The sequence below is a fragment of the Pempheris klunzingeri genome, chromosome 15, assembly GCF_042242105.1.
Source record: "Pempheris klunzingeri isolate RE-2024b chromosome 15, fPemKlu1.hap1, whole genome shotgun sequence".
Classification (NCBI taxonomy): Eukaryota; Metazoa; Chordata; class Actinopteri; order Acropomatiformes; family Pempheridae; genus Pempheris; species Pempheris klunzingeri.
Window position 1 is genome coordinate 8,348,983 of NC_092026.1, and position 14,126 is coordinate 8,363,108.

The window sequence follows — 14,126 nt, forward strand, 5'->3', positions numbered from 1 at the left end:
AGTCAGGTGGTGAGGAGGGTTAATCTGAACATTTCAGTACTGGTTGGTCCCTCCTTTTCCTCTTGCTCTGATCTTGGATTTAAAACACCACCAGCACCACCTTTAGCACCACCTACTGCCCTGGCTGACCAGTGTGTGCATTAGTTTGAGTATAGTATAGTATAGTAGTAGTAGTACAGTATAGTATAGTATAGTATAGTACAGTAGTAGTAGTACAGTATAGTATAGTAGTAGTACAGTATAGTACAGTATAGTATAGTAGTAGTAGTAGTACTACAGTATAGTACAGTACAGGTGTATCTAACAGCCTATATTTTGTGCAACATGTGCTGGAAGTGTACATTGAAGTGCACCCTTAATAAATAATGAACAGAGCTAAGTTTATCATAGTTGAAGCCGTTAGTGTAAATTTATATCAAATATTAAAACACATTCATAATGATCCCCTAAAGCCAATATTGAATGTGCAAGTTGTACAAATGCTAGTGACCAAAAGCAAAGATCTTAGGCACCATACTACTATTTACCTGAGTGTATTATTTCCAGACCGTCAACCCAATGAAACGACAAATCAAACTATGTATTTGCATCCCAAACACAAGTTAACCTTTGGGACATGCATTCACCCACTGATCACACCATCAGGGCTTACGTCTACTCTAGATGTCCACTTTTGTGATGCATCTGTATTCTCTAGCCAACTAAAATGTGACATTTTATATAAACTTGGATGAGTGACAGTTGATAGTTGGCAGTTATGTCCTCGCTTTTCCACCTGTAACGCAGACATGGGACCGTCTTATATTTGCAGGTGTGACAAATTGATGCCAGTCCATTAATGGCATACTGAATTTTAGCATGAGCATGTTTCACAAGAGTTATTACTGTCAATATACTCAGACCAAAGTGCTCAATTATGGATTTATTTGGAAAAAAAAAAAAAAGTACATGCCACACTTTCACTGGTGCTTATGGGTGGTGCACCTTCTCCAGTCGGTCTGATATCTGATAAAATACATGATGGAAGCCATGTGTGTTTTTGGAATTAAAAAACAAGGTTTAACGGCATGTTATTTTCAACAGAATTTCTGCTGCTTCTTCCACATTAGTACCAAAACTAATAAGGTTATAATGATAATGTCAAACAATCCAGTATCTGCCCCTTGAACTCATGCTGTCACATAAATACATCCATCCATAGCAAAAAGTGCTGAATCCAATAATACAGCAGCTCCTGAAGACATTTCTTATGTAACTTCAAACATTTGTAGTGAGTTAGTGCCTGAATACATTTTATTAAAGGTCATTAATATAATACAATCAAAGGGATTGCTTTAAAACAGACAAAGTGTTCAATAAACAAACTTTGTTTATGTTGGTATGTCCTGGGTTCATCTCAGTGATTCTGTCTGGCCATTCTCTCCTGATCCACGGCAGCCTGCAAAGCCAGGACTGTGTCTGCGGATGACAGATAAGACCGAATAAATAAAAGTAAAGTACACGCACCCAGCAAGATTTTGGTCCTTTATCCAACTTGGCTTTGTCCTGGGATTTATTGATGTTTTATCTGGCCAGCAAAAGGTTTCTCATAAGTTCCTCCCTAGTCAACATGCTGTATCCACAGGTTTGCTAGATTAACTATTTGCCAATGTCACGCAGACTCCAACTGGTCAAAGAACAAGAATAACAAGATGATTAATTGTAGTCAACATATTTATGGTTTCAGGTTTTTTCACAACTACAGAAGCTACATGACCAGATGTGGTGATGATGACTAACTTTATTTGAGAATATTGCTAAATGAATGCATAGAAGACCAAAAAATTTTACACAAACCCAATAACTTCTGTGAATGACCCACAAGGTCGGGAACTCCTGCCTCGATGTTGTACGAGGTTTGCTCCATTGCCTTGAAGAGTTCATTTCCCCTCTGAGAAACAAAAAGTGGTGAGAGCGTGAGGACGGAAAGTCATTTTTAAAATGGCATTACCATGACTTTCATGCTGTAAAGAAGAGCAGACATGACAAACCTACCTGTAACTGTACATAAACTTTCTCCTCCAGCTCTGCCACTTGAGATATGGCATCATACACACTGGTATCCTCAACAGATTCCTACAACACACAGAAGTGAACAGCAACATTGTAGCGAATTATATAAAAGGATATCAATAATAATCATTATGTTTAAGGACACATGTTGTGTAATCTGACCTCTGTGGAGCTATTTATTGGCTCTTCAACCTTAGCTACTCCACTGGTTTTGGAATTTCCTTTCAGTTCTTTCACTCTGTCAAAGAGCAGAAAATGTTTCAGATTTTATCTTCCCAGGCATGACATTCTTTTCATGATTAAAAGTCAGCATCATAAAAAAGAAAAGGTATTTGGAATAGAGATGAACTTCATAAGCAAAGTATGTACCTGTCAGCATAACGTAGTGTGTTCATTGTATATTCACATGAAGCCATGCCAGGAGACACCATAGCAATCTATGCAGGAAGAAAAGGCAAATTATATGCATATACATTCTGCACTTTAAAACCAGAGTTTTGCTTGTTTGGCATTTTAACGTACCATGCAGGTCCTGGACTTTTCTCCGATGAAGGAATCCCTGAGGACCTTGGTCAAAGTGCTCATCCGGAAAGGAATGTGGTCACTGTTCATTCCCAATGATCGAATGCACTCCTGCAGGACACGCGGGCATATTGGGTGTGATTTTCAACAACCTTTTAGGTGCTGTGCATGCACATTTCATATTTAGACATTAATTTATTCTTCTTTATGGCTTTGATTTAAGAATCAGGGTTAATTTATCTGCACCTTTGCAATGGACTCTGCTCACTTTGCAGTCACAGCTACATATTTATCTGGTGTGTGCACACCTCCAAAGCGTCCATGGTCTACCTTGAGAGCCAGCAGGCTGCGGTTGATCTCGGCGGTCTCAACCAAAGTGCTGCGGTCATTGCTGCTGACGTCCGTGCCGCGCTCATTGCCAGCCAAATCGACCAATGAAAATTTCCCGTGCAGCGTGGTGGCGCGGTCGTTGCGTCGCAGGACAATCTGGAGGATGGCATGAGAGCGGGACGAGTTGGCATTGGCTGAGGTCTGGCCTGACGTCCTGGAGACAGAGTGGGACAGAAGGAAAAGGAAAGCAGCTATGTGTCACATTTCTTTTTCAGCAGAAGAATTACTGAAATGTCAGAAAAATCCTAAAATCAACTCTGATTCATGAGTGTGCTGTATGTATTCTATAGTGCCAAATGTTTAAAGCATTGTTTCTATATTAAAACAGAAATTGCATTTGAAATAGCAATGTGAAGCAACAAAAGTATCTAAATATTTTAGTTTTAGGTTTCCATGCTAAAATAACACTACATATTTTTGCACTCTTCCAGCCAACATTTTGTTTCGAGAGCAATAAAACGTAAGTTTGAAAAATAATGCTCCATGAGGTCGCAACATACAGTGTTAGCGCATAACTACCTGCATGCACTGCCCATCTGTATCATCTTGATGACCTCCTCTGCTGTGGACACATAGACCTCCTCCAGGCCCACCACCTGGACCTGCTGCCGGTCATCCTCCAGAACACGGAGCTTGGCCTTCTTGTTCAGAAGGTCATACACCTAAAATCAAAAGGTACATTTTGGGATTAGTTTCCCCCAGTCAAATGAGCCCAGCAAACGTGTTTATGGAGATGAGGTTTTTTTCTTACTTTTCCATTGTATATCTCAAAGAAGCTGACGTAGGCGTAGAGATCCAGGTTACTATACCTCCTGTGGTTGAGATAGGTGAAAACATCCTGGGCTAGAAGGGAAAGAAAGAGAAAATTATTCAAAGTCTGTAGTTTTAAGAGTAAAGCAATGGAGATGCAATGGCACTTATAGTCATTATTATTATTTTATTCTTCAACAAACACAAATTATGCAGATGAAAACAAATTGGACAATTGCTTTTGATTGATGTTTGTGATCTCAAAATGAATGAGCCATTTCCACACTTTTGCACAGAGAGCCACTGGAGATGTTTCAGTCCTACCTGCCAAGGCGTAGATTCCTTTAGCGCTGTTCTGCTGCCTCCCTGTGAAATCACCTCCCATCGTCTGTGGAGGAAATATCAAAACAGCAAGAAAATAAATACCTACATTCTACAAAAATAATGCTTCAAGACAAGTCACCCATATACAGCAATCAGACACTTACATGAGTCTTACCACTTCCCGTCTGGCCGTAGGCAAAACATGTTGCCATACCACCTTCGAAAATGGACTGCACCAAAGGTTTGGCTGCGAACCTAAAGAAAAAAACAAAAACGATACACCCGTTGGAAATTGAACTCTTTCATGCCAAGAAAAAGACAATGATAGCACGTATGAAAAGTACACTTTAAGTCCAACATTCTCCAGACACCTTACCGAACTGCTACTACCATATTAAACACTATTTACTCTTTCCTGTAAACCAAGTTATTTACAGCTTGTGGGTGATGAGAAACAAAACGCTAGAAAGATGATTGAGCTTTTAAATCATATCCCCCATGAAGATATTCTGACTGACCAGTGAGAGCTTGTAAATAACCCATCTTATTTAGAACACCTGCAATCAGATCCACCTTGTTGCTAAATAAAAGGACAAATGAGGTGATTACTTGTAGACCAGGTCATTGGTGGTGGTCTCATCAAAGGAGTAGTCAAAGTGGAAGATTTGGTTGTCCAAGTACTTGGTAAGGTCCACCTTCTGTTTGGGCTCATGGACCAGCAGAGCACCTTTTCCAGGTACAGACACCACATCTATCTCCTTTGTATTAATCTCTGGAAAACACATTAAGTGCATTAATTACTTCATTATATTCAGATGATATTCTGTACAGGATGTTAGGCGTCACACTCAGAATACCTTTCTTGTTAAGGGGCCGCTTGCGAACGCACACACAAATCCTGTGAGGCTCAATCTGTAAAAATACAAGATGTGTTATAAATATGTACTATAGTGGCACAATAGCATTCGGCTTTATTTTAAATCCAAACTTACCTGGTCAGTAGTTGCAATGGGGGTTATTTCCAAGGTCTCTCTGAAGTCTTGGATCATCTCGTAGAACTTCTGGTTTGGTCGATAACCCTCTCCGAACTAGAGGACAACAAAGGGCCATGTAAATAAAATATGGGAAGTAACTTTTCTTAAGTCTAAAAGTTCCAATCTTAGTCACAATTTCCCAATAAAACGAGAGAAATATAGGAATGACAGGACATCAGTACCTTTCCCCTTTTGGTGTGTGTGTCGGAGGGCTTTGTAACACAAGACAGCCTTTTGTTGCCTTTGTTTAGCTCTTGGGGAGCCACAGATTTTCTTCTGCCTGAAGTGCACAGAGATGATGTATATTTTTATTTTTGTCAACAGATTCAGTGTATACACATGATATAATGTCAAATATATAGTTTGTTACTGACCTTTGGCTGCAGGCGGAGGAGGCATTCTCTCGGGTTCATCATTTTCCTTTACTGCCTCACGGGCAAGTGACTGTGTGAGCTTGGCCTCGTTCTTTCTACGTTGTTGATTGGGAATCACTAGATAAGGCAGGAGAATGCACTTGAGCTCAGAAAGATCATCAATACTTCAAGTTGTCATTACTAAATGTTTGTCTTGCTGAAAATGTTCCAGTTTGTTATTCTTTTTTTCACCAATATTTTTTTCAGTGGATGACTGCCAACCTGAGCTTGTGATGACTGAAGAAGCAGGGAGATCAGGGTGGATTGTCTCCGGGTTTGCCTGAGAAGACTCAGAGTTCGGTGCTGGTGCTGGAGCTGGAGCTGGAACAGGAGCCGGGGCCTGGAACATACACGTCTGTCTGGTCTGAGACCGACTGACTGAAAGTAAGACAAACCCAAGTCAAACAGCTGCAGCATGAGTGTCTGTGCCTTGAAGTACATTTTGTCAAACATTGCTGCTAGCATTATTTTTCTGGTGTTAAATGGGAGTTAAATTCTGGGCTGCAGTGGAAAGTCATTTGTAGTCAAATAAAAAGTGACCAAGGTAGCAAGTTTGCCATTCTAAGATGAAACGAGATCCTTCATGGTGACCCCAAGTGACCTCAAGAGTGACAGACAAGTGAGCCATGAGAGATTATCACATGTACAGAAGAGCGTATGTGAAAATAGAGTGTGTAAAAATAGAAAAGCATTGCATCGCATCATCACAGTCCAATCTATCCTAAATGGAGACACAAGTTGGTACAAATGCTGTACCTTCATTATCTGTGATGATACTGTGCACTCCTCTTTATTCTTCTTTATTCACACCCAGAATTTAGAATCCCCACTAATCATTAAACTAAGGCAGATTATTATTTATTTATAATCAGAAGCCAGGTATGAGAAGAAATGAAAAAAAAAAAAATCAGCTCGCCATGAGTTGTGGATTCTTTTGAACTTACACCCTGATCCCACTAACAAAGCACTGATTAGAAAGCATGACTCATTTGCTTTAGAGAGAGGAACATGCATGCCTTGCCGACCTGACTCTTCAGCTGTGGTGACTGCTGGAGCAGAGGCTTTTGGAGGGAAACAAGCAGTTAGGAGGCAAACGGCAGGGCATGGCAATCTATAACAAACAAAGTGTGATATATTTACATACAGGAGACTGGGGCAGGAATCCTGGATGAGCGAAGTCGGCCGTCATACTTCTATGGAAGGAACAAAGGAGGGGAAAAAAATGCTTATTGAAGGGCTACAAGGACTATCAATTGATCTGCCAATTATCTTCTCCATTAATTACTTGATCTGTAAAATGTCTATATCAGTTTCCCAGAGCTCAATGTGATGTCTCCAATGTCTTATTTTGTTTGCAGTAGTCCAAAGCCACAAGATATTCTTTTTACAGTGATACAAGACAGAAACTGGAAACAGAATTGTAAAACTATGTCTTCAATTTTCAAAATAGTTGCCGATTAGTTTTCTGTTGATCAACTTATTGATTAATCGTTTCTGCTCTAGCTCATTGCATCAGTCATGTACTGTAGATGCTTCAGAATGACAAACCCTGTCAACCTATGTGTCACAAAGGATGAGTAAAATCACATTTACTGTATGCCTGCTATACATAATCATCTATACCATTCAACCGTGACACTCCTTCATCAATTATTAAGAAAATTAGACGATATGATGTTTTATAAGAGACAAAACAAGTGCACAGCACAGGTCTGAATACTGGATTGTAACTGTGAAAGTGTAAATGTTCAAAGAAATATGGGCCAACAAGGACTCTGGTTCTTTGTCATGTGGAAAAGTAAAGTAAGACTTACCTTGTCTGGAGCAGGAAGAGGTGGGTCAGCAGCTTTGTTGGCGACAGCATTTATATGATCCAAAAGCTCTGGATTAAGTGTGGTTAACTCGCTTACTTCAACCTGAATCAAAAACACACCCAAACGAGAGGAGAAATGCAGCAACTTTAACTCAGATGTCAACTTGCTTAAAACCCTAAATAGATGAAAGTGTTTCAAAAATGGTTGTAACAAGTGTCCTCTCTGTGTTTATTGACTTACTGACCTCTTTTCCTCGACAGATTTTCCTCTCGTGCCATTCTACCATAACCGTGGACTTGACGGTATCAACGGATTTCACCGTTGCTGGATGCACTCGGCCTGTTTTACACATAAACAATCAGCAAGTCAAAGTCTGGCTTTGTGGACGAGGCACACAGTTATTATTATTCAGAGGGTAAAAGTTTCACTAAGAGAAACACCAGCTCACCATCACTTCGACTGATTTGTACAGACAGCCCAACAAGAAGTCTGGACAGGCTGCTCTCCATTTTATTTCCCTCTCTGTGCTGTGACGGACAAATCAAAATTCAGGTAACGTTAGCGTTTTGGTATCCGACTCGCGTCATCTACCTATTCGCCATAAAACTCTATCCTCGTGTAGTCGATAAATTAACACGTATATAATCAAACTGTAATCATATTATTCTTTCTTATTTGTTTGTTTATCTTTTCTCAGCAACAAAATCTGACTTACCGTCATGCCAAACTCAACGCCGCCCAAGATTTAAACTGGCGCTATTTCCGGGTATTTAAGAATCTGATTGGTTCTCATCGTGGCATTCTTCTTCTGTTGCTTTTTTTCAGGTAGAATCCAAATTGGCGTCATACTGCCACTACGTGGATCAGATAGGAATTACCTCTAAGGAGAGTAAACTGAGATGAAAATTACAAACTGAACCCTTTCTGTTTATTAATGCAAATGGGCGTCAGGGGGTTAAAAGTGTTGTGATACATGTAAATATAAGTATGTAGCCTCTATAGGTTTATGTACAGGCCCATCAGAGATCATTTTCAAAAGGCAAATAAACATTTTGTGACATACTTTTGTACTACATGGTACACTTCAGAGAGAGGAATACTTTCTTACTTTACTTCACTACTTTGATGTCTTCATTACCACTTTGCAGAAAGATGTTATATATGTAAAAACATAAGATGAGCTCATAATGTTTAATTTACTGTATAAGAATTTATAGACTATTATATATAGCCGTCTGAAGTAATTATATTTCCCACAACATTAAAATACTGTCACTTTCTCATATTCAACATGCAGGAGTAACAATAATGTAATACCAATGATAGCATATAACAGAATTTTTACATGTAAATAGAGCTTAAGCTAATTTAAATCAGTTTCGTGGGTAATTTTCTGAGAACAATTCCTGTTTTCTGAATGCCACTGTCTTTATTTGTAATCTGTCTTTTAAAAATATGTTCAGGAAGACAGTTTTATGTTCAGATGAATATAACATCGATGCAACTAAACCAACAAAATTAAAAATATACGAATAACATTACAAAATAATTCTATGTCTTGTTTTACACATTTGCTTAAAAACTGTGATGCTTCCAACACTGTTTGTGATCCCAAACGCGCCCCCTTTCCTTCCGTAGGCAACACACAGTGGGTGTACCACCCACGGATGTAGCAGCCATGGCAGCTGCTATGATTTTATCCAGCCAAAGGAAAATATCTGATAAAATGTCTCTGTTGGCAGGGATGGCATAGAAAGTCAGCGTAAAGCTTCAGCTATGATTCCTTAGCTACCTGGAGTAACAGTGATACCTTCACCGCCTTGCTCTTTATATTCTCATTTTCTACAAACAGATGATGCTTTAGATAGGAGACACATGCTAATGTCAATTACTTTAGCTAAATTCCTCCTTTAGGGTTTACAAATGAGTCTGACTAACCGGTTTAAGATTTGGACTTTGTATTTACCGCTATCAGTCCAGCACAGTAGTTTCCAGAAAGTTTGTCAAATCAAATATTGGTAGCATTAAGTTTGTCAGTTTGCTTTTTCTCATTTATTACATCATTGCCTAACATGATATTAGGTGGGCTTTTTTTTGCCAAGCTTTAGAGATTTCCAGGTTACCTCTAGGAGGTATGTAACCATTTCTTTCCTTATATCCCCAGCTGTTGGTCACAGAGTGAGCTGGACTGTTTTATGACAATATTACATTCAGAGGTCATCAATAAAACAAGGAGCCTGAGGCACTTGGTTCTTTCTATCACATTTCTATCTGTTTTTAATCTATAAATAGCTTGAATGTCCAAGAAATACAGCATGTCATGGTATATGTCCCTGTCATTATATAAGATTACCTAAACTGTGATGGAGGATTTTATCCACATCAAACACACCTATATCATTATAATCATTATATGGGTGAATCCATGACTGTGTATTTCCACAGTGACTTTTCCCTATCAGTGTTCATCAGTCGACAGTTGTGACCAAATTCTGCTAAACGCTGATCCATTTGGCGTGCTGCATTTCATCCGTGTGACCACAGGAATCCTGTGTTTGTCCACATGCTCCCTCTCTCCCCACACCCATTACAAACCAGGCACAACACTTCACTCCCACATGACATCAACAATCAGGGACAGCTGGGGAATGACCCATGATGCAGTTCAGCCTTGCCTTCAGCGTGGGAGGCTTCCCATTTTTCCTCTTTTCTTTTTGGCCCCCCAGCCACCCCACTCCTCCATGCCCACACCCTCTCAGCCTCCAAACCTCCTAACTATACACAAGCTGGACTTATGTATACACATTCCCCACAAGCGAACGCTGACACATGACAAATCAAAGGTCTAATAAACAGCTTGTGCTGAACAATTTTCCCCCCACCACCAAAGGATGAAAAATAAACAAATCCCTGTCGGTTTGGCCCAGCTAGGCCATTTGGTAGGTCTGTCTGTCGGTGACTGGGTGGCCCAGGGCTGCTCGGTGTGAGGCCTGGGATGGAGCCACAACTGTTTCCTGTGAGCAGCCCAACCCCCAGAACCTCTCCACAACTGGCTTAGTGGGTGGTATTTCCCTCCTCCTTCTTTTCCTCACATCCCCCAAACTCTTATACCCTCCTCTCTTCTCTCCCGCAAACCCTCCTATCCCCTTCAATATTCTCTACTCTAAGCGCTCCTCCCCCCTTTTCCTCCCGTCCAGTCTGTCAGTCCATCCATTCTCACAGCTTCAGTCTCAGGCTAAACATTTCCTCAGTGGCCTTGAGTGGACGGAGTAGGCCAAATCAGTTTCTAAACTTCTCTGTGCTGCATTTAAAAATTGTTTCCTGTGTGTTTAGATGTCTGAATGTTTTTGTACACGCCTGTCAGCTCTGTAGTGACATGAATTGTTATGACATTGTTTAAAATGGTGCCATATGGGCGCTTGAATTCAGTATACCTTCACCGTTTACTTCAACTTATTAAATACTGTTATGAAGGAGTCATTCTTTGCTGATTTCACCAACTGAAAACATTTAATCAAGACAAACAACATCTGAAAATCATTGATTTTGTCAGGCATTATCAAAATAACTTCTATCCAAAACCAAGCATTTAATATCATTTTCTCTTTTCTTTTATTTCTCTCTTTTGTCAAACATATCCACTGAAATCAAGAAGTAAAACTCAAACTTCCTGTTTTAAATTACAGACTACAAAGAGAGAGACGATCTATTGGTGTGTGTGTGCATCCTTAAATCAATCTCAGTGGTGTTTGAATTTATATGATTAATCATGATGAATTAATTGGTTTCAAGCTTGTCATTAAAGTGCTTCCATGTGTATGTCTGTCTCTAGTAGATCCATATCAGTTCTGAGCATTCTGGTGGTCTTCATCTTTGTCACGGCCTCTTACATTTAGGCTGGATCATAGGAACACAACATTTGAAGTGACAGATATCATGGTGATGGTGAATCTTTCAGTTATTCTTCTAATCTGTATAAGACAATGTGCAGGCTCACACTTCTGCTCCAGTTTGTTTGGATTTGTTTTGTTAAGTCTTGTGTGGGTATTTCAGGCATGGAAAAGCCGGAGCACAATTCTGAGGTGCTGATTTCTCCGCCTAGAGGGTTGGTGGTTGATTTGAGTCTTGTATCTGTTGGCCCCGAGTCTGTTTAACTGCTCCCCTTTTTTCCATCTATCCAAATGCATATTTTCTCAGTGTAAAGAAAATTGGCAGAGGCCACGGCTCTGTTCCCCTATACAGACTAAATAAACACACATGCATACAGTACGTGAGCTGAGCACACTTTCAAACCACCCAGGAACGCTGACAGACTTGGAGAGGTGCAGTGAGAGGAACAAAGACGAGGAGAAGAAGAGATCGAAGAAGACTGGTTCCTCTACGTCTCCCTGCCACTTTCTTATGGTTTCAATTAGAGTAAATTGTTTTAATTATGGAGATTTTTTTACAAACATCTAATATCCATATTTTACCTCTTAAGAATAGCTTCAATATTTAGAGTCTCAAGAGGGTTAGTATTTGACCATGGAGCAACTATTATATACTTAATTTACAATAGACTGTTGGTGTTAGATGTCAAGAAGACTGTTGTAAGAACGGGTGTGTTGTTAAAAAAGATGAAAAAAATGTGTGATTCTACTGATTTAATCATTTAATTCCTACAGACTTGACCAGATGGTTTGCATATTAATTAAAGGAAATCCTGCCTCACACTTCTTGAATTCTGGGATGCCAATGTTGTATTATACAAGATGACCAGCAGAGAGCAACATAGCTACAAACAGACAGAGCAGCTTACAGCAAACTCTTGACTGGCAAGACTTGAGCCAAGTTAAGAATATAACTTTTCTAAGTGTACTTTTCTATAGTGTCAACCAATTGATGGTCTGGTTTGATTTAGTGTTTCATAAGTGAACGTTGTGTGCGTCCAATGTATCTACAGCAGGGATTTAAAACTACTTCAGCCAAGGAGCCAAACTGAGCAAATAGAGTGAGCCTGGAACATTCACTCATTAAAGCATATTAGTATTCTTGGCATGTGGGGATCCACTGAAACATGCCAATGACCCATTTTGGTTCCCGTCCCATCATTTAAGAAAAGCTGCCATATAGACTAAGCTTACTCTTCAAACACATCATTTAAAGCAGCGAAATATTTCAGTAAGCAGTTTATTCACCTTTGAGCTGTGCCACACAGACCCAGCCCTGTGCCAATGGCCACCTAAGTTTGCCCAGCTGGCAAATTTTATTTGTTCCTTCGACTATAATTTTGTTTATTTATTTGGTCCCTGCAGTAAAGAGTGGTCAGGGTAGTACACACAGCTGCAGTTACACTCAGGCATGGCTTGTCCGTCCACAGGTTGGCTACTTCTACAACACTGCAACACCACTCTACTGAGAGCAGCCAATTATACCTGTCTCATACTAAAATAATTGATGTATGAGATTAAATAGAATAATTTTAGTGGACACAGAGGACAGCCTCAATAACATGTATTTGGTCTGTTAGCTCATGCACTCAGGGGACAAGCAATGTGTGCTAGGAGTGACAGATTTATCGCTTTATCTTAAACCTGCTGCTTAAACATGCTGATGATTATTAAATACTGCATAGTCATGCGTGTGTGAGAGAATCTGTGCTTCTATTTTGACTTGTGATGGATTTAATGATCTTAAATGTGTGTCTGTGAACATTCTCATGCCTTTGTGTGGTCATATGTATGCTGTGCAAATGTATGTGTAGGTATAAAAACATGTTACAGAATCTATTCAAAACACGTGGATGTCAATGTGGTGACATGGTTAAGGTGACTGCTACTTTAAGCTTGAAGTCCCTGCAGAGATGATCAGACTCAGAGCCAGTTTACAGGAGTGGTGACTTATTATGTTGCCTCAGACTCAACAATTAGTTCCTGTTACTGACTGATTGGATCGACCAAGGCTGGTGAAATTTTAAATCCCTCCATCTGACCAGTCTTCCTCTCTGGCCTCCATGTTCATGTAGCACATGCAGCATGAAGTGCATTCTTGACTGATCAGCTGACCACCTTCAGTTTTAATTAGCGCAACATCTTTTTTGTTATTCAACCTGTTCTTTTAATGGGGGCTATTATCACCTCCAGTGTTTCTTTTGTTGTAACTCTGCCCCCTGTTGGTCAGAGAATGTTGCAAGCGTGTGAGGACGCAGTGGACAAAAAATTCAAAGAGATTCAGTTACTGTAACGTATAAAAATATATATCTAAGAAAACAGCACCTGTTTTGAGCAAAATTTTCACAAGAAACAAGAACTTTTATAACAAGTTACAAAACACCAATAGTGACATTTACAGTGATGTAATGTGACATGTTTAGTAAATAATGAGAAATGTAGGACACGTTTAGGACATTTTAGGGCATTAAGGACTCGTGGGCTACAGTATTGAATGCTATTAGTGTTATTGCTTTACACCCACAGCCACACACACATGTTCATTCACAGAGTGCAGCTCTTGGTTTCTCTGTTTCTCCATTTGGTCAGTAACTAGTCCACAGGGCCACTCTGTCACTCGCAATTTCCCTGTTGGTCTTCATCAGTTTTCCATTTCATACTATAGAGGGCAGAGAGGGCTACTGCAGCGCAAAAAATAAGAAAGAAAAATACGATTTTCAGCTTAAAACCTAATTTAAACCTTGCCATTGAAACTCAAGTGAAAAAAAGACGAAATGCATCTGAAACAAAGTTTTATCCATGGCTGTGAAATTAGGCCATAAATTCTATTCTTGAATTCAATAAGTTTCTTTATATGAACCATAAAGATTGAGATACTGCAGGCCTGCGTACAGCCTC

At 39.7% G+C, this 14,126-nt stretch overlaps 1 protein-coding gene across 1 annotated transcript; it reads right to left on the reverse strand.

Moving 5' to 3' along the window:
• Positions 1-1,275: 1,275 nt before the first annotated feature.
• Positions 1,276-8,031, reverse strand: kif2c (kinesin family member 2C). The gene is made up of 23 exons (XM_070844899.1): positions 8,015-8,031; positions 7,748-7,826; positions 7,544-7,638; positions 7,300-7,401; positions 6,630-6,678; positions 6,511-6,546; positions 5,708-5,863; positions 5,447-5,563; positions 5,255-5,352; positions 5,031-5,126; positions 4,896-4,950; positions 4,648-4,810; positions 4,203-4,293; positions 4,039-4,102; positions 3,716-3,807; positions 3,484-3,626; positions 2,905-3,118; positions 2,575-2,685; positions 2,422-2,489; positions 2,215-2,290; positions 2,035-2,115; positions 1,837-1,930; positions 1,276-1,458 (listed from the first exon to the last, which is right to left on the reverse strand). Exons 1-23 carry the CDS (start codon positions 8,018-8,020, stop codon positions 1,397-1,399), a joined length of 2,148 nt encoding a protein of 715 aa, XP_070701000.1. The 5' UTR covers positions 8,021-8,031; the 3' UTR covers positions 1,276-1,396.
• Positions 8,032-14,126: the final 6,095 nt, after the last annotated feature.

Bases quoted from the DNA above. Each gene is read 5' to 3' on its own strand.
- kif2c (XM_070844899.1), bottom strand. The intron at 5,127-5,254 runs GTACTGATGTCC...GTTGTCCTCTAG, and splicing joins CACACACCAAAAGGGGAAAG to TTCGGAGAGGGTTATCGACC. The intron at 2,116-2,214 runs GTCAGATTACAC...TGTGTGTTGTAG, and splicing joins CAATAAATAGCTCCACAGAG to GAATCTGTTGAGGATACCAG.